Source organism: Mustela lutreola, chromosome X, assembly GCF_030435805.1.
Source record: "Mustela lutreola isolate mMusLut2 chromosome X, mMusLut2.pri, whole genome shotgun sequence".
Classification (NCBI taxonomy): Eukaryota; Metazoa; Chordata; class Mammalia; order Carnivora; family Mustelidae; genus Mustela; species Mustela lutreola.
This window is the reverse complement of record NC_081308.1, coordinates 131,937,893-131,963,014: the sequence shown is the minus strand read 5'-3', so window position 1 is coordinate 131,963,014 and position 25,122 is coordinate 131,937,893. Positions and strand designations below refer to the sequence as shown.

The 25,122-nt window shown below is 60.7% G+C and overlaps 1 protein-coding gene across 6 annotated transcripts; it reads left to right on the top strand.

Moving 5' to 3' along the window:
- Positions 1 to 128: 128 nt before the first annotated feature.
- Positions 129 to 24,942, top strand: G6PD (glucose-6-phosphate dehydrogenase). 6 transcript variants are annotated; one of them, XM_059158610.1, is made up of 21 exons: positions 129 to 320; positions 1,241 to 1,368; positions 7,988 to 8,025; positions 8,109 to 8,217; positions 8,757 to 8,974; positions 9,936 to 10,094; positions 10,222 to 10,347; positions 10,610 to 10,703; positions 11,021 to 11,207; positions 11,288 to 11,523; positions 11,606 to 11,682; positions 11,798 to 11,890; positions 18,098 to 18,168; positions 19,617 to 19,730; positions 20,227 to 20,250; positions 22,242 to 22,365; positions 22,474 to 22,532; positions 22,953 to 23,003; positions 23,275 to 23,359; positions 23,436 to 23,562; positions 24,310 to 24,942. In XM_059158610.1, the coding sequence occupies exons 1-21, from the start codon at positions 275 to 277 to the stop codon at positions 24,403 to 24,405; spliced, it is 2,262 nt and encodes a 753-aa protein (XP_059014593.1). In that variant the 5' UTR covers positions 129 to 274; the 3' UTR covers positions 24,406 to 24,942. The 6 variants fall into 6 exon arrangements, with proteins under 6 accessions (XP_059014593.1, XP_059014591.1, XP_059014594.1 ...); XM_059158608.1 differs by having other exon boundaries at positions 129 to 386; XM_059158609.1 differs by lacking the exon at positions 129 to 320 and adding an exon at positions 475 to 679.
- The last annotated feature ends 180 nt before the right edge of the window (positions 24,943 to 25,122 follow it).

Here is a 25,122-nt window from a genome sequence, read left to right as displayed (position 1 = left end):
GCCTGCCCACAGGACGCTCCTCATGATACGCAACACTTGCTACTTTGGGGGGCGTCGCGACTCACTCTCTTCCTCATCTCTCGGATGTCGGGCCGCCCCGCCCCCACCAGGGGAGGAGCTAACGAGAGGCCCACCGAGCTGCAGAAATCCCCGCCCAGGAATAGGGTCGAGGAGGCGTGGCCACACTGCCGGCGGAAGTGGAGCCCTCCGCGAGGGCGCAGAGCCGCCCGCGCCGGGCGAAAAAACTGGACTGTAGGATTAGGCCGAGCCAGGGATGGGTACGCGGGCGAACAGTGCAAAGCTGCACGGGAACACGCGAGGTACCGAGGACGCGGCGCAGCGGCGGCGGGGAGAAAAGGCGCCCGGCAGTCGGGCGGCTCGCGCAGGTGCCCAAGGGGCGGGGCGGGCCGAGGGTGGGAGCCTGACGCCGCTGGAGGGCGGGAGGGCGTGGACGCGTGCGCCCCAGCGCGGGATGCGCGCGCACCTCCCGCGCCCTGGCTCCGCCCCGCCCGCGGGGCAAGGGGCCGCTGAGGCCCCACCCACGCGCCTCGCCTGAGGCCGGTCAGCTCAGCCCAGGCCCCCGCCCCCGCCGCTTAAATGAGGCGGCGGGGAGCAGCCTCCGGAAACGGCCGGGCACTCGGAGGCTGGGAGCGCGGCGTTCGACGGCGGCGAGGCGCAGGTAACGTAGTGGCTAGGCGCCGCGCCAGCCGCGTAGCGTGCTGTGCCGCGAGGCCGTTTGATTTGCCAGGCTTGGGAGCGGGGCAAAATCGAGAGGGTGTAACTGGTCCCAGTGTCCCCTGCGTCCCTCCGTTGGACCCCCCGAGGAGACCGGGACCCCGAGAGGGGCGGCGACTCGCCGGCGTCTCCCGGCCTGCGCTCCGTACTCGGCACCCGCTCTAACGTGCTCCATCCAGCTCCTTGAGTTTGCGCTGGCGTCTGGGGAGAGGTGGCTTGGGCAGATTGTGCAGTGCTCCAGCAGCCTGACTTGGTCTTGCCGAGCTGAGGCTCTAGCTGGGATCCCCTAGTAATCCTGTGAAATAAAGCCGCTTGGACACTCTGCTGGGAGCCCAGAGCCTGCACTTTCCTAAGCCCCCAACCGTCCTGTTTCCCTGCCATTCAGGGAAGCATTTCAATAAGCAGGCATCTTGGGGTGAGACCCCAAAGGACCCCAGCAGAAAATGGCCAACTTCCCCACGCTCTGTTGTTCTCCTGCTTTGTCAACGAGCCTTTCTTTAACCAGAGAGCATCATGGCAGAGCAGGTGGCCCTGAGCCGGACCCAGGTGTGCGGGATCCTGCGTGAAGAGCTGTACCAAGGCAATGCCTTCCATCAATCTGATACACACATCTTCATCATCATGGGTGCATCGGTGAGTCTCCCCCAGGCTTGGAGGGTGACATTGCCTCGGGTCCCTACCTCCTGGGTGCCCAGGCTTTCCCAGCCCACTCTGGAGGCCCCAGGGCCTCTGCTCAATTGCCACTCCCATCCCAGTGCCACCCAGTATGCGCCCAGTCTGTGCGCAGGAGACTTTAGAGACTCTCTCGTTGGACTTCTTCCTCCGCAGGGCAAACTATGCACAGGACAGGCTGTTCACTCTGTATCTCTTTCACACCTGTTTCTGGCTTGGTAGGTGTCACACAGTGAGTTGCAAAGGCATGTTCTGAGGCCCAAGCTTCACCTTCTCTGTCGGTACCACAGATTCCCTGGGAACAAACACTCGCCCTTCCTTTGAGTACCGCGTCATTACCCCGGCTCCCAAAGCCCGCAGAGAAGCTATGACCTGTCCCACCCCATCCTATTGTTCAGCCTGTGGAACTGACACTTTGTTCTAGAAGATCAAACGGTAGAAGCCAAGGCACAGGTATAGCACACAGACCACACGTGATGTGGGGACAGGAGAGGGAGGGCAGTCCTAGTGCAGCTCTTCGTCTTCACCTTCAGCATGAGCAGGACCCTGCTAACCATCCTGTGGCCCTTTCTGCCCATAACCTGTCGTATAAGCTTAAGCAAGAATTCCCCCAGAACTATCAAGCTCTTGGTGAAGTGGACATTATTTCTCTGCGCCATCCACGTCACGGTCCCCTTAGCTCTGGCAGAACCTGCTTCCTAGTTCATGTTCATAAGGTGTGCTCTGTAGACAGAGCCTGTGCCCACCAACTTTGGTGATTCCAAGGAGAACTCCGCAAAGGAGAGCAGGAGGCAGCAGGTGGTGCTGGCTGTGAGATGGGGCTCTGCCAGAGAGCCAGAGGGAGGGAAGGAAGGTAGGCCATCGCCAGCCAGCACTATCTCCTGATTCTGTAACACCTACAGTAGGGGGACATAGGGACATGGGCTGGAGGGGAGCAGCCTTCGTCTCTACCCTGGCCCCAGTGTGTGCTCCTCTAACCCTAACCTGTGTTGGCCACGAGCTCTCACAGCTGGGAGTCTGACCATTAGGTCCAAGAAACAGGTTGGAGGAGAAAGTTACTCAGGATTATGCCTCTTCCTTCCCCCACCCCCATACCAGGCTGCCCTGGGAAGCTCCACCAGAGGGTCCCAGGCCACAAAAATGGTCTAGGACTCTGGGCTGTCAGCTCCTAAGATGCTTTGTTGAGAACACCCAAGCTCGCCACAGGACTGGCCAGCGGCCCTCCTCCTCTGCACCTCAGTGTTTCTGCAGAGCAAATGGGGGCTTTTGAAACCAATGTCAAGGGACCTCAGGCTGAGCTTATTCTCTGAGTGGTCAGTGCCTCTGCTTGTGGCCGGCTCGATGTTGAGCAACTTTCCCTTGCAACTGGTAGGGTTCCCCTTTGCTCTCCTCTGCTCTGAGAGTGACAGCCAGACCCTTCCAGAGCAGAAGTGGGAAGTGGGGGGATCCCCCTGTCCAGAATCATCCACTCAAGGGGATTGGAACCAGGTGGGTGGGCCTGCCGTGCTTGGGCAGCGTCTAGAACAGCTCCCACCATCCAGCCTCCGGTGTCCACTCCCTGCTTAGAAGAGGTAGGCAGAGTGGTGCTGAGGGCGCACTCTCCCAGACCTGCTCTTGTGGAAAACCCACAAGTTCACTGCTCATTCATCCAACAAATAGCAACCAAGTGCCTTCTCTACAGTACAGTGAGTGCCGGCCCCACCTTCCCCATGTGATCTGTGTGCTGGGGGGAAGGGACCCAAGGGGAGTTCCTAGCCCAATCAGAGCTTCTAGTGGCACATGTGACCAAAAACACCAGTGGGCCCTTGTGTCCCCCACCACCTCCAGCATACAGGTCCCAGGCAGAGCCAGGGTCAGGGAACATTCCACACAGCAGAGCAGACGCAGAGCCCCCAGTGGCAAAGGCCCCAGAGCAGGCTGGGCCCACATGGCCGTCCCCTGCCCTTCCTCATTCCTCCTCTGCTTACCCAAGCCTCACGCTCCCGCCCAGCTTCCTTCCTGAGAGCGTCCTGATGCTGGCTCACAGTTACCCAATAGGCTTTGAGCTGCTCTCTGTTCCTCCCATGTGGCCACTTGCCCCCCTTTCCAGGACTCCCACCCCCAGCCAGGAAGGGAGTGGAGATACTTAATGTCCCTGTCTGGAAAGCTCTGGAATGAAAGAAACCAGTTTTTCCTTATAGACCAGAGCTGGGGAGAGGGGAGCCTTGGGCCTGGCACATCATGTCCTCCCCCACCTGATAGAACCTTGGACAGGCTGGAGGCCTCCCCCGCCACAGGGGATGGAGAAAGGAGTGGGGGGAGAACAGGACAGGGAGTCTGCGTGGGCACTGCCGGCTCACTGCAGGCTTCTCAGCAAGGCCCTCACCTCTCTGGACCTCAGTCTCCCCACCTGGTCCATAAAGACCATGGACTTGATGGCTGTTCAGGCCTCGTCCCAATGTCTGCCTAGGTAATGGGTTACCTGAGAGTCCTGGCTCCTCTGTCTTTTGGGGACGTTTCTGGGTTGCTTTTGCCCCTTGGGTCGATAAGATTCTTGCTGCGTCATGATGACCTTGGCACTTTCCCCCAAAGGCCTGATGATTCATGAACCCCAGGGTGGAGGAGGGAACTTACCTCAACAGCCCCTAGGTTCTTTCTCCCCAGTTCCCAGGAGAGAGCTGGGCTGCAGCCAGGGCCCGGGCTCCACTCCAAGAGCCCAGGCACATCCTTGACCCAGGTGACCCTTGGGGGCCGGGATGGCCCACCCCTCCAGGCCTCCAGCTGGCGGCTGGCCTCTGAGGGACTGGGCTGCCTACTCTGCCCTCGGATCCTCACAGAGATGTCGACAGTGTTTGGGGGCTTATAAAACTAGAAGCTGTGGTCAGACTAGGTGGCAACAGGCAGGCGGTGACCCAAGTCCCTTTGCCCCAGCTGGGACAGATGCTGGTAGCTGGTGAGCTTAAGAGGTCCTCCTTCTTCTGCTAAAGTCCCCACATGTCCCCACATGTCCCCAGGCAGCTCTTTCCCCACTGCTGTGCCCTCAGACGGAAATAAGGGGGTTGGGAAAGATTCGCATTTCTCCAAGAGACCCTGTAATCGCCCCTCCCCCCCCCACCCCGTGTGCTGAGGTTTGGTCCGTGTCTTCCCATGTTCACTCTTGCGAAGGAGTCTACTCTAGGCCAGTGGGGAGGGCTGACCAGCTCACCTCCCGTGCCGGGTAGCCACCAGCAGGAACCCCTACCACCGTCCTGGGTCGTACCTCACTTGGCCCTTGGACGACTTGGAGCCCAGCAGGCCTCTGGGCGCCGGGGCTGAGCTGAACGAGGCAAGCAGGTTCTGTCGGTAGCTAATCCCAAGGGAAGCCGCAGGAACAAACAGCTTGGGGTGCTGGGCGTCGTGACTCAGCAGACAGCAGGCTTGTCCGCTGCCACCAGTCTGCTGCCCGCAGCCTGTCCTGAGTCTTCCCAGCCCACTGGAGTTTGATCATAAGCAAACATGACCTGAGCAGAGTCTCCCTCCAGCCCTGCTGGTGGGAGAAGCCAGAGGCGGCCACTGACTGTCTGCTGTAGTGGGGTCCCTGGGCGGGGGGTTGGAGTTGGACCAGGAAGCACCAGTGAGAGCAGCTGCAGGAAGGTGGCCGTGACGACAGGGACCTGCTGCAGACTGCTGGGGAGATCGGTTGTGGACAGTGAGCAGATGTGAGCAGCGGTGCCCACACAGCCAACCCTGGTTTGGGAACCACCTGTTTTAGGAGTTGGGGATCCTGGTGGAGCCCAGAGAGGACCAGGAAACACTTGTCACTGTGGGCTTGGTGCTCATGAAAGGCTGGGCCCACATGCACACCCTCACCTGAAACCCTGGGGGAACGGCAGGCTGCCCCAGGAGCCTTGGTGGAGCAAAGGCCAGGAGGAAACTCGAGCATTTGAGGCACAGGGCTCCCTTGAGCCCTGCACCTGCCCCCCCCCCCCCGAGAAGGGACTTCCCACTCGGGGCTCCCTGCGGGCCCTCCTAAAGCTCTCCCAGGGGTGGGGGCAGGGGGTTGAACCATGGTGGTCCTGCTTTGGTTCTGGCCATAGGGCTTCCCGTTTGCAGGTCCAAGAGTTCATAGAAATGAGCTTATCCAGTGGTTACATGGCTTCTCAAAGGCAGTTTTGCATTGAATATTCAGGTCCTTATCCCCAGAGTCCACTTTTCTGCCTACAGCCAGTCCAGCCTGCTCCAGCCTGCCTTACTGTCTCGGCACTGATCGGCAGTGCCCGGAGCATCATGGGTTCGCAGCCCAGGCCCGTCCCACACCCTGATCACAGGGTGGGCAGATGGAAGGGTGCATGCCCCGCTGGTCCGCGGGAGCCTGTGGCCATTCCTGCCTCTGCCTCTCTCACCTGGACTGGAGAGTTCCTTTGCTCACAGAACTGAAGCATATTGGCGTGGCTCAGGGACCGAACTGGTATGCTTTCTAGGGCGTCCTCTTTGGAATTTCTGGGATCTGCCATCTTGTTGCTTGAAGTTGCCGTGTGCTCACACCTTTCTGTTGTGGAAAACTTCACACATCGGCAAAGTTGGTGCCGTAGGGCCACGAGGGGCGCCTGGGTGGCTCAAGTCGGGTGAGCGTCCGACTTCTGGTTTCAGCTCAGGTCGTGATCTCACGGTTGAGAGATCCAGCCCTGTGTCAGACTCTGCTGAGTGTGGAGCCTGGTGGGGTTCTCTCCCTCCCCCTGCCTACGTGTTTCACTCTCTCTCAAAAAAAAAAAAAAAAAAAAGGCGCAACAAATGGCCATGGTCCATTGCCCAGTTCCCATGATAATTTGCCTCTTTTCTTAAAAAAATATTTTATTTATTTATTTGACAGAGCACAGGGAGAATGGCAAGTAGAAGAAGAAGCAGGCTCCCCACCAAGCAAGGAGCCCGATGCAGGGTTTGATCCCAGGACCCTGGGATCATGACCTAAGCCAAAGGCAGACACTTAACTGACTGAGCCACCCAGGCATACTGAAATTCTGTCTTCCTTCACCCACTCCCCACTCTTTGCTCAACAATTGTTTTTCAGGGTTTGGTTTTTTTTGGACAAAGTTGAAATGCACTGAAATGCACCAATCTCAATGGTGCAGTAGGTTGCACAAGTTTATCACAATATAGGACTCTGTTGGGCACCTGGGTGGCACAGACAGTGAGGCGTCTGACTTGGTTTCAGCTCAGGTCATGATCTCAGGGTCCTGGAATCGAGCCCCACATTGGACTCCACACTCAGCATGGAGTCTGTTTGAGATTCTCTTTCTCCCACCCCCTTTGCCCCTCCCACTTGTGCTGTGTGTGTGTGTGTGTCTGTCTCTCTCTCTCAAATAAATCAATATTTTTTTTAAGAATGTATAGGGCTGGGCGCGTGGGTGGCTCAGTCATTAAGTGTCTGCCTTTGGCTCAGGTCATGATCCTGGGATCTTGGAATTGAGCCCCGCATCGGGCTCCCTGCTCAGCGGGGAGCCTGCTTCCTCCTCACCCTCTCCCCCTGCTTGTGTTCCGTCTCTCGCTGTCGTCTCTGTCAAATAAATAAAATTTTTTTAACAAAAGAACGTATAGGGCCTTTCTCTCCATCTCTCACTTGAGTATCTGGGCTGTGTCTCCATTTCTCTGATACTTGGTGTTGCCGGCCTTCCGGCTTACAGCCGTCCCAACGACCGGGAAACAGCCGCGAGGGGCTTCACTTGCCTTTTCCCTTCAACTGATGATCTTGGGTACTTTCTCGTGTGTTTGTTAGAATCTAATCAGTTTTCCATGGGGCCGTCTTCTTACTTTGGTGCATGAGTGGGTTATATATTCTGGTTATAGAGTCAGGGTCTGCCCCAGAATGGAGTTCCCTGTTTCTGCAATTTTGGTGGAATTCTTGGAATTTTTAAAAAGTTGTGTTTTTATTCGTCTTTGGCAAACACCAGGTTTTGGCTTTCTTAATATTTTCTTTGGGTTTATTTTCTGGTTTTGTTTTTGTTTTGTTTTTTAAGATTTTATTTATTTATTTATTTGAGAGAGAGAGCATGAGCATGGGGAGTAGCAGAGGGAGAAGCAGACTCCCCACCGAGCAGGGAGCCCTACACGGGGCTTGATCCGAGGACCCCGGGATCATGACCTGAGCTGAAGGCCCATGCTTCACCAACCAAGCCACTCGGGCGCCCCTATTTTCTGTTTTAGTAACGTTTATTTTTCATTATTCCCTGCCTTGTAATTTGTTTGGCTTTAAAGTTGGCTTTAAAGTTCTACTCCTTTGTCTGACTTCGTAAATCAGTCCCTGAGCTCATTAGGCCTGAGCTAAAGCGGCATCTCACGCCATAGGTTATGCCCTTTGGTTCGAGAGCTCTCAGGCATCTTCGTTAGCCTGTGCACGGTTCAGAAGCCGGCGTTTGGCCTGGGTGTGGCTTCGCCTGCTCACCCTGTGACCAGAGATTGTGATCTGAGTGGTACGTGTGGTCACAGGGCAGGTGGCCTGGTCGCGGTGCCTCCTGCGGCTGAGTGGTGACCCTGAGCCAGCGTCCGGACTGAAGGGGAGGAGACCATCTAGGTCATGCCCCCAGCCCCCAGCTTCTCCTAACCACGCCTGTTCCCTCCGCCCCAGGGCGACCTGGCCAAGAAGAAGATCTACCCCACCATCTGGTAAGCATGTCCCCGCACTGTCCCCACCGTCCCCAGCCCTACCTGCCCTCCCTGCCCTGGCCCCAGCAATGCCATGCCCTCAGGTGGTTGTTCCGGGATGGCCTTCTGCCTGAAGACACCTTCATCGTGGGCTACGCCCGCTCCCGCCTCACAGTGGCCGACATCCGGAAACAGAGCGAGCCCTTCTTCAAAGTGAGTGGCTTCTGGGGGTCTCCAGGAGGGACAGTGCCCCTCCTGCCTGGAGCGCTCCTCTCCTTTGCCTTCCCCACAGCAGCCGTGCTGCCCAGCCGCACCACTGCACAGGGCAAGGTGCGGGGAGCCCGCCGGCATGGGAGCCCTGTTTCCAACTCCCCTCTGACCTCGACCCTGCTGCGCCTCCCATACACGCCCCCCGGGGGCCCAGAGCCCAAAAAGTGTCTTCACCCCGAAAGTCTTACACATCTGCCTTTCCCCAACACACCATGGTTTGGTGCCTTGACTTTGGAGAGAGCCAGGTCTCAGCCTCCCGAAATCTGACTTCATGTCAGGGCCTGGGGTCGCCAGAGGTGACTGCTGGGCCCCATCCCATGTGGTGGTGTGCTGCCTCGGCCTCCCCTATAAGTATGTAAAACTGACAACATGGGGGTGAAGCCGGTGTGGTGCTCAAATGACTTTGAGTTCTGAGGGAGCGCACCAGTATGAGTAGGGGAGGGCCGGGCAGGGGTCAGTGTCCCTGTGTCAATCTTTCTCAGGCCACACCAGAGGAGAAGCCCAAGCTGGAGGAGTTCTTTTCACGCAACTCTTATGTGGCTGGCCAGTATGACGACGCGGCCTCCTACGAGCGCCTCAACAGCCATGTGAATGCTCTCCACCAGGGGCCACAGGCCAACCGCCTCTTTTACCTGGCCTTGCCGCCCACGGTGTACGAGGCGGTCACCAAGCACATCCACGAGACCTGCATGAGCCAGACGTAAGGCTTGTCTTTTCCCTGCCTCTTAGGTGTGCCCTGTCCTGGTGTGGCCGGGCCTGGTGGTTGTCCGAGAGTCCCTGGGGCAAGCTAGTCCACTGAGTTGGAAAAGGATGGTGACCCCTGTTTGTTCTCTACTGGAGTTAGCTCTTGAAAGACGAGAATAGGGCATGAACACAGGGGTTTTGTAATAGCGTTTGCCAGAAATGCTACCGCGCTTCTTGCCTTGGAAACCCTCCCAAGGGCCCTCCTGGCCCATCTTGCCAGAAATCAGCTTTCCCTCGCCGCTGTTCCTGCGATGACCACAAGGTGGCGGTGTTGCTCCACGAAACTGCCGCCGGTCTGTTTTCTGGTTTTTTTGTGCTTCTCGCGGTCCCCTTGGTGACCACGAGGTGGCGGTGTTGCTCCGCAAGAATTTTGCTTTGTGGCGCCCTGGCCTCTGCCAGTCCGCTTGTCCCTCAAACCCGCAGTCGTCTCTTTCATTTCGTTTTGGTTTTGAACGCAGAGTGGTACATCAGCTCTCCAAGGGGACTAGCCAAGAAAGGGGCGTTCTTCCATTTTAAAATCTGTGGAGACAGCTGTGCCCTTGACATCCCCCTGCTCCCCCACCAGCTCCCGGGCTAGTCCTGACAGAGACCCAGCCCAGCCCCACCCCCACCCCACCCCCGGGGCTGGAAGGGAACAGGACCCTGGAGCACTCGTCCCAGCGAGCAGCCGCAGCCGGCTGGGTGGGAGGGCTTCTGAGGAAGTTTTCGGTGTAGCATGGAGGGCATGGTGGACAGGAGGTGTCCTCTGGTCTGGGGACTCTGTGCTAGCAGAGCTCTGCCGGCCAGCTGAGCATGAAGACGGGGAGGGAAGCTTCTGCCTCTCCTGGAGGACGGAGACCTTGGGGGAGATGAGGTGCCAGCCCTTGCTGTCGAGGAAGGGTGCAGGGTGACAGTGACACAGCTCTGGGCTCCCGCAGAGGCTGGAACCGTGTCATTGTGGAGAAGCCCTTCGGGAGAGACCTGCAGAGCTCCGACAGGCTGTCCAACCATATCTCCTCCTTGTTCCGTGAGGACCAGATCTACCGCATCGACCACTATCTGGGCAAGGAGATGGTCCAGAACCTCATGGTGCTGAGGTGGGGCCTGGCCTGGGCGACGGGGTGGGGACGGATCCTGGGTATGGGGTGGGCACTCGTGGGGCCCCACCCATCCTGCTGTTGCACCCCAAGTACAGCAGCACACTCCACACTGCCCCCGCTGCAGGTTTGCCAACAGGATCTTTGGCCCCATTTGGAACCGGGACAACATAGCCTGCGTCATTCTCACGTTCAAGGAGCCCTTTGGCACCGAGGGCCGCGGGGGCTACTTCGACGAATTCGGGATCATCCGGTGAGCGTGTGTCTCCCCTTCCCGGGACGTCAGCACAGGCAAGGGGTGCGATCTTGCTGTTCTGCGGGGTCACCACTCCCTGTTCTTGGGGGCTCCTCCTCCCCCAAGATTGAGATTCACGAGTGGGTGACAGCGTCAGCTGCAAAGGGGGGTGTCCCTATCTCTTTCCTTGCCTGAGGGGACCTCCACGGGAACTGCGCCCGGGGTCAGAGGCGCAGGGGGACTCAGCAGTTGAACTGCCCACCTGCGCCTCCCTCCGCAGGGACGTGATGCAGAACCACCTGCTGCAGATGCTGTGTCTCGTGGCCATGGAGAAGCCAGCCTCCACTGACTCGGACGATGTCCGGGACGAGAAGGTGCCCTGAGGCGTCCCCTTCTGGCCCCCCTGCCGCCAGGACTGCAGGGGGCTCTTCTGTCTCCCGGGCTCACCCACTGCCTCTCCTTCTGGAGAAAAGGAGGGCGGGTCTGGGTGGTCCCAGGGAGCCCTCGGATGGGAGGGCCACGGCCACGGGCTCTGCATGGTGAGCCATGCAGACGACGTGTGTGTCCCCCCCCCCCCCCCCGTGTGTGCTGGCTGGTCACCCCGCCGGAAAGCCCGCTGTGCGTGGTGCCCCAGCTGCCGCACGTCTGCCGCCCTCGCCCAAGGAGCCGCTCTCTCCCGGCTCGCTCCCAGGTCAAGGTGTTGAAGTGTATCTCCGAGGTGCAGGCGGACAACGTGGTCCTGGGCCAGTACGTGGGGAACCCCAGCGGAGAGGGGGAGTCCACGAAAGGCTACCTGGACGACCCCACGGTGCCGCGCGGGTCCACCACTGCCACCTTCGCGGCCGTCGCGCTCTATGTGGAGAACGAGAGGTGGGACGGTAGGTGCCCCCGAACCCCGGGTGCGGCCCCCGCGCCCCACTGCGCCCTCTCCCGCCTGACGCCGCTGCGCCCCGCACAGGGGTGCCCTTCGTCCTGCGCTGCGGCAAGGCACTGAACGAGCGCAAGGCCGAGGTGCGGCTACAGTTCCGCGACGTGGCCGGCGACATCTTCCGGCAGCAGTGCAAGCGCAATGAGCTGGTGATCCGTGTGCAGCCCAACGAGGCCGTGTACACCAAGATGATGACCAAGAAGCCCGGCATGTTCTTCAACCCCGAGGAGTCTGAGCTCGACCTGACCTACGGCAACAGATACAAGGTGGGCGCCTGGCCCCGGGCGGTGGGGGGGGAGGGGGGCGGTGCAGGCTCGGGCGGCCACAGCACAAAGCCTCCCCCCACAGAACGTGAAGCTCCCCGATGCCTACGAGCGCCTCATCCTGGACGTCTTCTGCGGGAACCAGATGCACTTCGTGCGCAGGTGAGGGGCGCCCCTGGGCCCCGGGTGCACACCCGGTCAGGGCTGGGCTCCAAGCGGCAGGGCCGCGGCCCCGTGCCCCCGCCAGCACCCCCAGAGCTGTGCGGTGTCCCCTCAGTGATGAGCTCCGGGAAGCCTGGCGGATCTTCACGCCGCTGCTGCACAAGATCGAGCACGAGAGGCTCCAGCCCATCCCTTACCTTTACGGCAGGTAAGGGGCCGGGCGGGGGGCCTGGGGGGGGGGGCAGGGATGGCTCGCAGGGGCCCAGGGCGCCCTCACAGCTCCCCTCTGCCTGTCACTCTCCCAGCCGAGGCCCCGCGGAGGCAGATGATCTGATGAAGAGAGTGGGCTTCCAGTACGAGGGCACCTACAAGTGGGTGAACCCCCACAAGCTCTGAGCCCTGAGCCCTGAGCCCCAGGTCCCCACCCCACCCACCTCGGCCCCGTCTTTGTTCCTCCCACTTGCCCGTCACCCCAGCCTCGCATCGGGAGTGCTCCAGGGCCACAGGCCTCGGCCTCACATTCCCGGCCCCGGCCAGCCCGGGCCCAGTACATTCCGCCACTAGCAAAGCGCTCGAGACTCGCGCTGTGACCGTCTCTAGCTGCCACTGGCCCTTCCTGAGCCAGCTTCTGTCCACTGGCCTGAACCTCCACAGAAGGAAGTAGAGTGGCTTTCGCATCTGTCCTGGGCTCCTCCACCCAGGGCAGGGGGAAGGATGTCAGAGGGGGGCAGGCATCTGTGGGCCAGGGGCCAACCGCACACTCCTGCTGGCTGTGAGCGAGGTCCTCGGAACTGAGGGGACGGGCTCAAGCGTTTTCACACCAGTCTCAGTGCCACTCGACATTCCTGGTCACCCGCTGGAAGGGACCTCCGTGCTGCCCTGCAGCCCCCGGTGTCTCGGGCCTCCTGGATGCCCCTCTGCCCTCCCCCCACCCAGCACTCCCCAACTCTGCACTCCATGGCCCGCCCACTCACCACTGGAAAAGCAGAAACAGCCAGCCCCTGCCATTAAATCCACAAACACACCCGCCTGCTTGCTCCCTGCTTGTTTCCTTCTGACCCTGTTACCCTGCAGGAGGGCGCCTGGGCCAGCCCGGCCCACCAAGGGCCCACGGCTGCCTGAATCCCACCACCCGGTTCTCATCAGCCACGTCTCTCCCCAGCACGGGTTTGGCAGTCCAGGCCTAACCCTGAGCCCACATCTAGTCGTGACTGAGCCCTGCTCCCCGAGGGCCCCCCCCCCCGCACGCACACTCACCTGTGCTCCTCCCTCAGTCGTCCTCCGCAGGATTTTGTCACCAGGCCATGGAGGTCGGGCCACATTCACTCCGCCGCACTTGCTGCCCACATGGGCCTCCTCCGCCTTGACCTTGTCCCCACCACAGTGAGGACTCATCCCAGAATCGCTGAGGGCCTTTACATGCCAATCCATGGAGGCAAGAAGTGTTTAGGAAGGAGAGGCAGTGGGCTCTTGTGACTGACCCTGGATGCCAGGGCGGGGGGGGAGGGGGCATAGCTGCGACAAGGCGCACGGGCCCGGGAGGGGAAGCCTAAGACTGTGTCCTCCCATGGCTCCCGAGGCCAGAAGTGGGAAATCCGGGTGTGGCTGGGCCAGGCTCCCTCTGAAGATTCTAGGGACCCACCTTGCCTCTTCCCACTGTGGCGGCATCCTGGACCTTCCGTGGCTGGCAGACAGATCACTCAGTGTCTGCACCCAACTCTACGTTCTGCCCTGTGTGGTTGTGTGTCTCTTGGTTCCTCTTAGGACAGCAGTCCTATCAGATTAGGGGCCGTTCTCTTCCGTGACCTCCATCTGACTTAACCTTGATTACCCCTGTAAACAGTCCCCTTTCCAAATAAGGCCACGTTCCAGGGATCCCGGCGGTTGCGGTGGGGGGGGGTGCTTGTCCCAGTACACTCCCATGTGCCCGCCTCCCCCACAGCCCTACTCAACAATAGTGCAGCACCAGGGCCCGGGGCTCTGGGAGGTGCAGCCAGCCTAGAACGGAAGGACAGAATGATCAGATGGCAGCACATTTTATGGAGGGAACAAGTGGTCCAGAAAATCACTCAGGGTGGCAGGGGAGAGTGGGGAGGCTCCGCTCCCTGTGAGGAGGAGACTTAGCCCAGGGCTCCGTGGTTGTCAGGGCTCAGCCCCTCTCTCCCCACTCCTGTTGGGGAAGCAATTACCTGGAGCTTTTCACTCCAGCCATCCAAACCTTACCTGGTCCTGCTGGTGAGAACCAGCTGGAGAGCCTGGTGAGGGCGAGGGAGACGGACGCAGTCTGGCAGAGTGCTGGCTGGTGGGGGGGGGGGGGGGGGAGCCAAGGCTCCCACGTGGGAGCCATACGTAGATAAAAAGCTACTGGCAGGCTGGCTTGTTCCGCTCCATAAGCCAGGGGAATGTGTCGCCCCTGTACGCGAGCGGCCCTCCTGGATGCTATCTGCACTCTCCCCATCCCCTCCTGTGACCAGGACAGGTGGTACACTCAGATGAGGTAAGGAGGGAGGTCACTGAGGTCACCAAACAGGGAAGGTGGGAGCTCTGTGGGGTTAGGACAAATCACATACCCCTAAGTGGTGACTTTCCTCAGTGGGCTCTGGACCTCAAGATCCACCCCAGCCCAGGTCCATGCAGAGCAGCCAAGAAGACTCCATGTGGACAGGATTGGAGGCCAGGCTCCACCCTGTGGGCAATGGCCTTGGTCCTTCCTGGTGCCTGGGACCTCCTGGAGAGGGGGCGGTGGCAAAGGCCTCCGCAGGAGCTAGAGGGGGCCAGCCTAGGGACTTGCAGGTTCCGCTGTAGCCCTCTGGCTCCCACGGAGCTGCCAAGGGTCTTGCCCTTGACTGCAGAGCAACCTCATGCCTGATGAGCTGGGGTGACCAAAGGAATGGGGCAGCGGGAGTCCCTGAAGATGTGACCACGCTTTCCCCCCGCTCACCACCAGAGGGCGCTGTTCTGCCTACTCTAAGTTCTCAGCCATCCTGGAACCTCACTAATCCCCAAAACACAGACTTCAGCATAACTTCAAGCCCTTGGAGGTTGGGAGCCGTCAAATAAATGAAGATGAGGGAGTCGGTCCGGACCCTGGGAGGGTCCTCAAGCTCAGAGTCCTCTGCAGAGACCCACAGACATTCCTAGACTTTCGGTGACCCAGGAGAGCGGTGTTCTGGGGATTGTCCTCTTGGGTCCCCAGGCTCCCTGGGGGACCTGCTGGCATGGCATCACCAGGGAGGATTCCCCTGGGAATGTGGGAGGATCCACATAAGGGGAGCAGCGGGAGTCTAAAGTAGAAGAGGGACGTAACTCCTCTGGGGCCCCCAACACAGGATGACCAGGTATGTGTGCAGAGAGTGGTGTGACAGGCAGAAGGGTCCAGATGAGGGCACCCCAGATCTGAGCACCACACCAGGGCATACACGTAAGGGCCCTGGTGATGATAGTCAACTGTCACCTGACCCCTGGGTGACTGAGGAAGAGAGAGGGACCTGATGACAGTCACCTGTCAGCTCTAGGAACCTGCAATGGGGAAGACAGAGAAGTCCCAACTGAGGGCATTAAGCTGTCACCTCAGCTCCCATTGCCATCTGACACAGAACTTGGGCCTTGCTGAACTAAGACAAGTGTCCCCTCAGTCCTGGGGGTCTATAACGGGGAAGAGAGATGACAGACACGGTGAGGAGACCCATCTGTCACCTTACGTCCATGTGCTTACATGGGATGGATGGCAGCAGCCGCAGGTGAGGACAGCCAGCAGTCCCCTCAGCTCCAGGTGACTGTGCTGAGTCCCCGTCCCACTCAGGGCATGCTGCTGAGCCTCAGGTGGAGCAGCAAGGGACTGGTGAGGTCGTTCAGCTGTTAGCTCAGATCTGGGTTCCCACCCGGAGACAGAGCGCGAGCCCCGACACACGCGTGAGCAGCGCTGCGGGGTCCTCCAGCCTGGGACCGCATTCCGGTGCACGGTCAGACCTGAGCCCTTGGCTTGAAGGGAGGAGGAGGCACTGAGGAGAGACATGAGAGCCTGGATGAGGACGAATCTTGCCGCCTGTTTTGGAGACTGGACTGAGGGGCTACTGAGGACATTTTGCTGTCCCTTAAGCTGTTGGTTATTAAAGACAGGCGGAGGCAGGAAGGACTGCGTGGGAGAAATCAGTTGTCGCCTGAGGTCTGGTCGCCTCATGTAGAGGGGAGGCGAGAGGTCCCAGGCGATGGGACCTTAGGTGGTCCCCATCCGCTGTTAACTCTGCTTCGGTGTCTACTGAGAGAAGCAGGTGACAGAACCCTTGAGGACATCCACTGGCAGCTCAGCTACCGGGACTACACGGGCACAGGTAGGGACGCCTGGAGGACAGGTTCTGTGTCCCCTCACGGCCCGTGCCCGCACGGGGGTGGGCGGAGACGTGAGGGCCGGGGACGTGAAGGCGGCTACGCGCTGCCGGTCCTGGCTGAAAACCAGTCCGCGAGCGCAGCTGGGAGTCGCGCGAGGCTGCCGCGCAGGCCCGACGGCCTGGAGCGGATCCCGTGTCTTGCTGGGTAGCTGTGGGGACGGCGGTTGTGCGGTTGTGCCTCTGGCCCCTCAGGGGGACTCATTAAAGCAGCCTCTCCGAGACTCCTGCCCTGGGCAAGATGTAAACACGGTCGTCTCCGAACTGCCGAGTGGGCGGGTGCTCCGGACCTGGCGGGCACAGTGAGAGCGCGGGCAGCAGGAGCTCCCTCTGCCCGGCGTCGGCGCCTGCAAGCCTTATGGGAGAGACGGTGCACCTGGGGTTAGGAAAGACTTGTGAGAGTTTGACGGGTGGTCGGCATTAGCTCGGATCCCAAGTTCCATGAGAAGGCAAAGAAAAAAAAAGCTAAGCGCGGACTGCAGCAGCAGGGCTGGGAACTGATTTCCTCCCACCGAGAAGGTACTGGATCCTAGCCCGAGCTGTCGCTGCCCGGCGCTACAAGCTTTCTCTGTTTGGGATTCTTCACTGGGGAAGGTTTCCGCAGGCGCGATGGGCGGGTCAGGGCACGCCGCGTTCCTGGGCTCTGCTGCCGCCGGGGCGCTGCCCTCCAGAGAGCAAGGCGGGCCCGCCCGATGGCGGGTGCTGCTCTCCCGGCGATGCGTGACGGGGCCGTGCTGGGCCGAGTGCTGCGGCCTTTCCCGCGGGAGGGGAGGGGAGGGGAGGGGAGAGGTGAGGAGAGGGCGGGAGCGAGTCCTCCGTAGTCTGCGACCGGCGACAGCACGTGGACGTGCTTCCGTCTGGAAAACAGAGCGGGAGGGAAGGCGTCACTCTGGCCTCGACCTGCTCACCTTCTCCGTTTTCCCGTGGACTCTTCTATGTCTCCAGCTTTCTAAAGACACACATGTCAATTTTCCAAAAAGATTTTATTTATTTATTTGGCAGACAGAGATCACAAGGAGGCAGAGAGGCAGGCAGAGAGAGAGAGGAGGAAGCAGGCTCCCTGCTGAGCAGAGAGCCCGATGCGGGACTCGATCCCAGGACCCCGAGATCATGACCTGAGCGGAAGGCAGCGGCTTAACCCACTGAGCCACCCAGGCGCCCCCCCCCCCCAACAATTTCTAATTACACCCCTAGATACGGTCGCTTCATCCAGGCTTCAGAAATCCGACCACAGGCCAGGAGCTCAACCCCAGTCCTCGAAGCAGGCATCTCCCACTTTGGAGGAGCCCGAGGAGAGATTTCTGCCGCGGAGCGGAAGTAGGATCCCGCCGACACCACCCTGCTCCTCCGGTGCTGATGCCGGGGGCGGGACCAGAGAACACTCAGGGGCGGGACCGGAGCGGAGACCCCTCCCACCCCGGCCAAAACGCCTGCTGGAGGCGGGCCTATGGGCGGGACCCGCGGACCTGGGAGCAGGGACTCCACGGTCTTCTACCCTTGACCGCGCGGCGGCAGGGCGGGAGCGGATGGCAGGGGTGGTGCCTGCGGGCTGTGGCCCCGCCCCGGGCCGCCATTGCCGTGCCGGTCCGCGGAGCTGCGCACCTCTCTCGCTGCCCGTCGCGGAGCACAGCCGGGCAGCTGGCCTGACCGGACTGCCGCCCACGCCAGCTTGTATCTCCCCCACGGCCAAGCAAGTCTACACCAGCCTAGCCCGTGTCGTCCGTGTCCCCCAGCCTTGGAGGTTGGGGGACGGCCTGAGTTCAGGGCCTCCCACGAAGGAGGCCCATGTCCGGGAGAACCACCTTTTCTTCGCGGCCCCAGAGGCTCCCGTGGGCACGATCGTGAGCTGACGGGTTCCAGAGGAGTCTCCTGTCCTGGCAGTGCTTCTCTCCGCGTGCTCTACGAGCCTCACCAGCTCGTTGGACGAGCAAGCCGGTGCACCGATCACGTCTTCCCAGCAGCAGGGGCCAAGCCCAGGGCCATCCTTGAGTTCCACCCAAACCTGCTCTTCTGCTGTATTGCTCCCACAGCGCACGGTCCCCAAGCAGTGCTCCTGCCGGCAGCCCCAACCAAGCGGGAGAAGTGGACATGAGATTGGCAGGTGGGTGGCTTCCACAGTGAATGGGAGGTAGTTGGAAAAGGGACCAGACTGGAGGCTCAGGTGTCCGGAGGTCTGTGTCTGGAGGAGCCCGGGTGGACAGATGAATGTGGTTTTGTAAATGGAGGGCCCTACACAAACACCCATTCTGTGACCTCGAGTAAATCCTTTCACCTCCCAGGAAGTTAAGAGCTGTGAAATGAGGATCAGGGAAGTCGATTTCTCCCAACGCGGGTAACTGAGTAACCTGAGTTGTGGGAGAGGCTGCAGGGAGCATGGCGGCTAGGGACGGGGGACGGGGTGCAGTCGCGGAGGGGCGTGGTCTTAGAGTGGAAATTGACTGGAGCAGCGATGGGGCTGGATAAGAACCGGTGGCAAACCTGCCCTAGGCCCACCCGACAGCAAGACAGGTGGCTTGGCTGGGGGAGGAACAGATGAGAGTGGGTGATGCCGAGCAGAACTCAAGAACTGGAATTCAGGGCTGCTTGTAAATGTATCCCACTAGAGCCGCTGCTTAGGAACTGGCTGGGAGGGTGTGGCCTCAAGATCCTCGAGGGCTGGAGCAAAAAAATACTGCTTTGTAGGTAAATTGGGGGCCAGGAGGTGAGGGCACCTCTCCGGAGAGTAGACCGTAGGCAGAGAAAACAGCCTTGGCCAGAAGCTGGGTGTGGCCAGCAGTTCAGGGGAGAGGAGAGGGCAATCTAAGGGAGGTGGGGGGTTCAGATGTGCTGCCACAGAAGCCACTGAAGTGTTTCCAGCATGAGGACCCAGGCGGTCAACTGAGAGGTCAGGAACATTGGGGCTGACAGGTGACCCAGGGAGTTTACCCCAAGAAGATCATATATAACCTTGGCCACAAGCTGTTTTGGTGGGCTGATGGAGACAAGGCTACACCGGAGTAGGTTGGAAGAGAGTGGATGGTGACACTGGGGAAGAGGAAGGGAGGGGAGAGAGGTCAGTGGCTGGTTAGGGATGTGATTTGACGGTCTCTCCTGTGCTGTCTTACGATGGGAGGTGTTGCAGGTCAAGGAGAAAGAGTGGATAACGATTCTCGGGAGGAGAGCTCAGGTCCAGCTCCACAGCAGCTGCAGGAACTGGTCTTTGGAAGGAGCAGGGACCCTCTCCTTCATCATGACGGGACAAAAAGAGAACAGGACGGGTGGGATGTGAATATGTTGGTGGCCACCAAGACATAAAGTTTGGGGACTCCTGAGGGAGGCTGGCAGCCTCTGGAGCGGTCATGTCTGCTCCATACGTGCCACAGAGGACCAAGCTGAGAGGACCAAGCTTCCACCTACAGGAGCTCAAGTCCCCCTCCCAGGCCTCGTGGATGGCAGCAGGCCCCCACCTTCTGGTCCTCTGCTCAGTTCTTCCAAGTGGCAGGAAGATGCAGTCCTGAGAGGCCCCAGGTTAGGCTTAGGGTGGCCTTACCCTGTCTGTCCTGCCTCTAGGTCCCCTCCGCATTGTGGCCCTGGTTGTCACCGTGGGCCTTACGTGGATCGTGGTCAGCATCCTCCTGGGTGGGCCTGGCAGTGGCTTTCCTCGCATCCAGCAGCTCTTCACCAGTAAGTGTGGGACGCCTCCTCGCTCTGCAGTGGCTGCCACTCGGAGGCGGTGGGGGGCACTCTGGGCCTGGGGGCAGAGGCTCGGGGGTGGGGATGTCTCTTTTTGCCAGGCCCCATCTAGCTGCCCTCGGGTCATCTCCCCCTATCACCCAGTTGCTCTCGTCTCTGCCAGTTAAAACCCTGGGCCCTGTTGGAGTCAGCAGAGTCTGAGCGAGGGGCAGGGGGACCCCTCCAGACATTGGGAAAACAGCCTGGCTGCTCCCTGTGGGCTCTCCCCAGGCCTCTGGAATGGGGAGGGGGCGCTGGGTGTTGTTTACAGTGCCATTGACCCTTTTCCTGGAGCCATGCGGGGTGGGGGGGTTGTTGAGTCTGGCTTAGCCCCTGAGCCTGACCAGCCCCCCATCTCAAGTCCATGGTACAGGGCCAGGACCAGGATGCCCTGCTGCCAGCCCCTGGAGGCCTCCACCCTAACACAAGCAGCTTTCTCTCCCCACAGGCCCAGAGAACTCAGGGACCGCAGGTAAGGCTACTGTCACCTCCCCAGTCCTCCCAGCTCTCAGCTCCGCCTGCCTCAAGACTTCCGGAGTCTCTGTTCTCCCTGCACGCACCCCCCCCCCCAAACTAGCCATCACAGCCCACTGCAACTGTTTGGCAGCTGCAGACCTCGAAAACCAGTTACCTGCTTCCAGAATACACTGGTGAGACAAGCCTAGGATAGATCTTTCCATTTCAAAAGGGAGAAACTGGAAGGAATAAGGGGGTCACCAGTCCCAGCAAGTCTGAAACCCAGCAGGGCAAATGCTGTCAGGATTCAAGGCCTGAGAGGCCTCCTCTGAGGCCCAATGCTCTGTCCTCTGGCCCCACTGGAGCTGGTGGGGGAGCAGGGTACGCTCCTGGGGAGGCAGTCCTACCCTCTGGGCCTGTGCTGACTCTGCCCTCTACAGCCGCTGCTCCGCCCTCAGAGCCACCCTTGTGCCTTCTGTCCTTTCTCTGTCCTTTTCAGCCCAGGATGGCAGGGTTTCTCCTGGTATAAAATTTTCGAAAACCTTCTTGGTGTCTTGTGCGATTCATGAGACTCTAAGGTGTGAGACAGGAGGGCCCTGCAGACCTCTTCTGGGTAATCCCACCTCGATTCCTGACTTTGGGGACAGGACCAAGTAGAACCGCGAGTCACGCGCCTCTGCTCGTTAGCGATCGGTCCTGCGACCACACCAGTGCACTTAGACTGAGTCTTTTCCCGGTTCTCACATTCTGGTTCCTTTGTGCTTAACGATTCTCGTTCCGGTTTATCTTTCTCTCCTCACATCTTTCTGCAAGCATCAAGGAGAAACCAGGCTGTGTTTGGAAATCTCAGCTCGGTATTCCCAGTTCAGTGTCTACAAGTTCTCCTCTCCTCAGACATCAGAACCAGACTGGGCCAAGTTCTTTACCACTTTATGATGAGGCCCGCCCTTCCTCCAGTGCCCAGTAACACGTTCCCATTTCCACCCGAGACCACAGTCCATGGCCACCCCACACCGGCCACAGCCACGACAAGCTCCCCGCGCCGTTCACCCTAGGCTCACACAGGAAGCACCTTGAACATCCATATTTCTGTCGGCACTCCCACGAGACCATCTGGGCCTGGTCTAGCTGCTCCCCGGGTTTTTTTTTGTTGTTGTTTAAGATTTTATTTATTTGACAGACAGAGATCACAAGTAGGCAGAGGCAGGCAGAGAGAGAGAGAGGAGGAAGCAGACTCCCCGCTGAGCAGAGAGGCCGATGCGGGGTTTGATCCCAGGACCCTGTGATCATGACCTGAGCCAAAGGCAGAGCTTAACCCACTGAGCCGCCCAGGCACCCCAGCTCCACAGACTTCTACAGCCTCCCTTCGCAACCCAGTTCCACGGCCAGCACCCCACCCCCTGCCTCCAGTGTCCCTGGGCCTCTGGACTCAAATGCCATGAACTGGACACTTGTCCTTGGACTTAGGCTTAACTAACTAACCCAACCCCACAATGAGCTCATTTTAACCCACCAGGCCTTCAGTGAGCCTGTTTCCAAATAGGGTTATATTCAAAGATGGCGGGAGTTAGGACATCTTTTGCGGTTTAACCTGTAACACAGCCCCTCCTCTGGTCCTCCCACTTCTGCCCAAGGGAGGGAGTCAGGTGCTTTCCTCACCGCCACTTCCCTGAGTCACTTTCCCAGCTGCTCCCTCCTCCCCTACCTGTGCTCCTTCCCTGCAAGGCCACAGCCAAGGCCAGCCCTCCTACCTCTTTTCTCCCACCGGTGGCATAAAGGCCTCCCTAAGATCCCTGTCACCTTGCCCTGAGGCCAGCCCCAGCAGGACACAGAGTGTCTGTGTAAGTGTCCCTGGCCTTGGCCTGAGCCATGTCCTCTCTATCCCCTGTTGGTCCCCTGTTCTGTGGCCACTCATTCCTCCCTGTGGGCTGGTCCTGACCTTCCTGTCTCAGATCTCAGGTGATCCCAGGGCCAGGCCCATGGGTCACTCCTGCTGTTCATGCTCAGAGCCACGAGCCAGGAAGTACAAGTGTGGCCTGCCCCAGCCATGCCCCGAGGAGCACCTAGCCTTCCGCATGGTCAGTGGGGCTGCCAATGTCATCGGACCGAAGATCTGCCTCGAAGATAAGATGTGAGCTCCTCGGGGTGGCCGGTGGGGGGACGGGAGACCGGAAGCTGGATCTGTGAAGGACGGTGGAGCAAACGTGCCATCTGAGGGCTCTGCCCCCCACCCCGGTAGGCTCATGAGCAGTGTCCAGGACAACGTGGGCCGTGGACTGAACGTCGCCCTGGTGAATGGTGAGTCCTTGTGATGTGGGGTCAGAGTTGCTACCAGAGAAGCAGGGCCATGCCATGGCTTGCCCCCCTCCTTCCGCGTGCCCTCCCCATGAGGAGGCATCTGGACATTCGCCTCGGCCCTCTCCTCCCCGCCCGCCCCTCTGGGAATTCCCAGGGCGGCCTAGGCAGGGGTTCATGTTCATGCAATCTGAAGGTTCCACAGAAGAAGTGACCCAGTAAGCAAAGCACAGTAGCAGTAAAGAACCAGAAGTTTCCAGGAAGCTGGAGGGGGCACAGGGGGTGTGAAAGAAAGCTTCCAGAAGGTTTGCACCCAGTGGCCAGGGCCATGTCCTTAGCCTCGTTCAAGGGGGGCTGCGGTGGTCGGGTGGAGCTGCCCGGCAGCTCGAGCAGCAGGACCCCCTTCCCTCCCTGTCACCACAGGGGTCAGCGGCGAGCTCATCGAGGCCCGGGCCTTTGACATGTGGGCAGGAGGTGAGTCGCCATGTATCACCAGATCGCTGACATGCCACCCTCTGCCCATGGCTGTGGCTCCTTGGGTTCGGAAAAGGCAGGGACAGGGACAGGTGTACACTCATCGGGGTTGCTATACCAGTTTGTCCCTGCACTCCCACGGCGACCCTTCATGGGTGTGTCCCTGGCCTGATCCCTTCTTTTAGTCTCTTTATTTGGAGAGCGGCGGCTGGTGGGGGTGGGCACCCCGTGCTGCCCGATGCTCCGTGTTTCATGGGACCTGTCACCCCAGATGTCAACGACCTGCTGAAGTTTATTCGGCCGCTGCATGAAGGCACCCTGGTATTTGTGGCATCCTACGACGACCCAGCCACCAAGTAAGTGACTGCCAAGGCTGGCCTCAGCCTCACGCTGCCACGGTGACCAATTAAGGCTCTTCCTTGTGTGTGCCAGGATGAATGAAGAGACCAGGAAGCTTTTCAGCGATCTGGGCAGCAGGAACGTGAAGGATCTGGCTTTTCGGGATAGCTGGGTGTTTGTGGGGGCCAAGGGCATGCAGAACAAGAGCCCCTTCGAGCAGGTATTTCCCACCCCTCTGCCTCCAGCCCATCAGCGTGCCTCAGCCCTCACCTCAGACTCCCCCCCCCCCCCCCCCGAATCGGCCGTCTGCACAGGGAAAGCTTTCATGATTAGGAAATCTTTCTCCCAGACGCCTTCCAGATGCTCAGTGCTGTCTCCTCCTGCTACGACCCAGTGCCCCAATTCACCCCACCCTGCCCCTTGTTAAGGGACCCGCCATGTCCCCCAGACCCACCATGTCAAGCCCCTTGCGAGGGGCTGGGAAGGCCCAGGCACCATCCTCCTCTTTGGGAGGCTCCTCTTTGGCCGGTGGAAAGCCTCAGCGCCCCCCCAGCCCGGCCCCACCCCCACCCCCACGCACAGCCAGACGAGACAAATAGGCTGTTCCCATGGTTTCTGGAAGGCTCTGGCTGCCACAAAAGAGATGAAATGTTCCCTCTGGCTTTGTTCTTCCTGAAGCTTCCAGCAGCTCGTTGCGGGTCAGGTGAGGGCGGAACGGACATCGCGTTCCCTCCTCGCCTTCCCGGGCGTGCGGCGCCCACACTCCCCCTGTGGGGTCAGGAGAGGCCTGTGCAGCGCTTGCCCTGCTGCAGATGGCGGGATCGGGCCGCGGGGACGGACGGCAGGGGGCGGGGGTGCCCTGAGCGCGCGCGGTTGGCCGCCGCCAGCGCGGAGCGACCGAAGCTCCTGCGTCCCTTCCGCCCGAGGGCTCAGGCCGGGCTTCCCGCCCCCCCCCCCCCCCCCGCAGCACGTGAAGAACAGCAAGCACACCAACAAGTACGAAGGCTGGCCCGAGGCGCTGGAGATGGAGGGCTGCATCCCGAGGAGGACCACGGCCCGCTAGCCGGGCCGGGCGCAGGACCAGCCCAGGGAGGCCGCGTGCGCCCGGCCGGGAGGAGGCGCCGCGGCGGGCCCGAGGCCAGACGAGCGCGCTCTGGCCCCGCACGTCGGGGCTCCGAGGCGGTGCCCCGGGGCAGAGGGGGCCGGGGGGGAGGGGGGGCCGGGCGCGACCGAGGGAGGGGGCGGCGGGAGCCGCTTTGATCGGGCGGTCAGGCGCCCCTCTCCGTATTTCCTCAAGCTGCCTCCCCCGGGGAGCCCCAGCCCGACCCCCGCGCGGCGGCAGCGGCTCCCGGGGCGGGGTTGCGGGGGGGGGGCGCTGGGGTCCCGGAGCCGCTCGCCGCCTCTCGGGCCAATCCGAATTCCGGTGTGACGCCTTCCGAGGGGCCGCGCCTGCTGGCACTTCTGGAGCCGGCGGCCTCCGGCCTCGCCCTGCGCGGGAACGGCCCCTGGGGAGCGGGGCTGGCGGGGCGCTGCGGGGCCTTGTGACGGCCATCAGGGGGCCGGCCTGCGGGACGCGCTCTTAATAAACGAGTAGCCCCCAGTGGTATCAAGTGCGTTCATGTGCCGGGGGCCGGGGCGGACCCGCTCCCACAGCCTCCATAGACAACGCTAGTTTCCGGGGCTCCTTCCCCTGACACGCAGCTCGCCGCTGGCATTCCCGCAACCCTGCCCAGGCGAGAGCATTCTGCCACCTACTCCTTCCCACACCCCAAGGCCGCTA

Bases quoted from the DNA above. Each gene is read 5' to 3' on its own strand.
- G6PD (XM_059158608.1), top strand. From the start codon at position 275: ATGGGTACGCGGGCGAACAGTGCAAAGCTGCACGGGAACACGCGAGGT. The intron at 387-1,240 runs GTGCCCAAGGGG...TTCTTTAACCAG, and splicing joins CAGTCGGGCGGCTCGCGCAG to AGAGCATCATGGCAGAGCAG. The intron at 10,348-10,609 runs GTGAGCGTGTGT...CTCCCTCCGCAG, and splicing joins GACGAATTCGGGATCATCCG to GGACGTGATGCAGAACCACC.